Source organism: Cynoglossus semilaevis, chromosome 7 (genome assembly GCF_000523025.1).
Source record: "Cynoglossus semilaevis isolate Cse_v1.0 chromosome 7, Cse_v1.0, whole genome shotgun sequence".
In the NCBI taxonomy this organism is placed as follows: Eukaryota; Metazoa; Chordata; class Actinopteri; order Pleuronectiformes; family Cynoglossidae; genus Cynoglossus; species Cynoglossus semilaevis.
In genome coordinates, this window is record NC_024313.1 from 10,176,621 (window position 1) to 10,177,189 (window position 569).

General features: G+C 40.4%; 1 protein-coding gene across 1 annotated transcript in view; it reads right to left on the reverse strand.

Annotated features, from left to right (window-relative positions):
• The window catches only part of tbc1d32 (TBC1 domain family, member 32), a 41,328-nt gene that overhangs the window by 6,620 nt on the left and 34,139 nt on the right, over positions 1–569 (reverse strand). Inside the window, exon 34 of the mRNA XM_008313375.3 lies at positions 411–569. This exon is cut by the window's right edge and continues 3 nt beyond it. Within this exon, the coding sequence (XP_008311597.1) occupies positions 411–569 (159 nt within the window). The remainder of the gene's footprint in view (positions 1–410) is intronic.

A 569-nucleotide genomic window follows, 5' to 3' on the forward strand; every position in this document is an offset into this window, starting at 1 on the left:
GGAAAGGAAACGAGGAAAGGTAAAGTTTTGTTGTGTTTACTTCTCTCCTCCGTTCTCCTTCAAAACAACATGTTGTCACTGTCTTTTTTTCACTAATGCCCAGAAACAGATGTGAAGTTGTTTAAGCTGAAGCCAATGACGTCCTGAACTGAAATATATGATAATATTTTATTTAAATGTTGTGGCTTTTGTTGGTTTTTGTCGCTCGTCTTTCGCTGGCTTTCCAGTTTTTTTTTTTTTTTTTTTTTTGCTGCCCACATAAAATAGTTCTGACATGGTAAGAATTTTGGAGATGCAGCTGTCAAAAGTTGATTCCGAACCAAGTTCTCAGATGAAGTTTGACAGGATGGATAAAAATAATAAAAAATAAAAAAAAAAATAAAAAAAATAAAACTAAAGCTGGGTCCTACCTTGAGGAAGACCTGCAGCTCCTGGGACTGTGTGTGCTGCAGGATCTCAGGCTGCAGGTGTTTGAAGACGGACACACACACGTACACCTGGTAGTCGGCGCCCATCAGCACACAGGTGGACAGGTAGTGGCAGACCTCCCTCCAGTCCAGGTAGTTCCA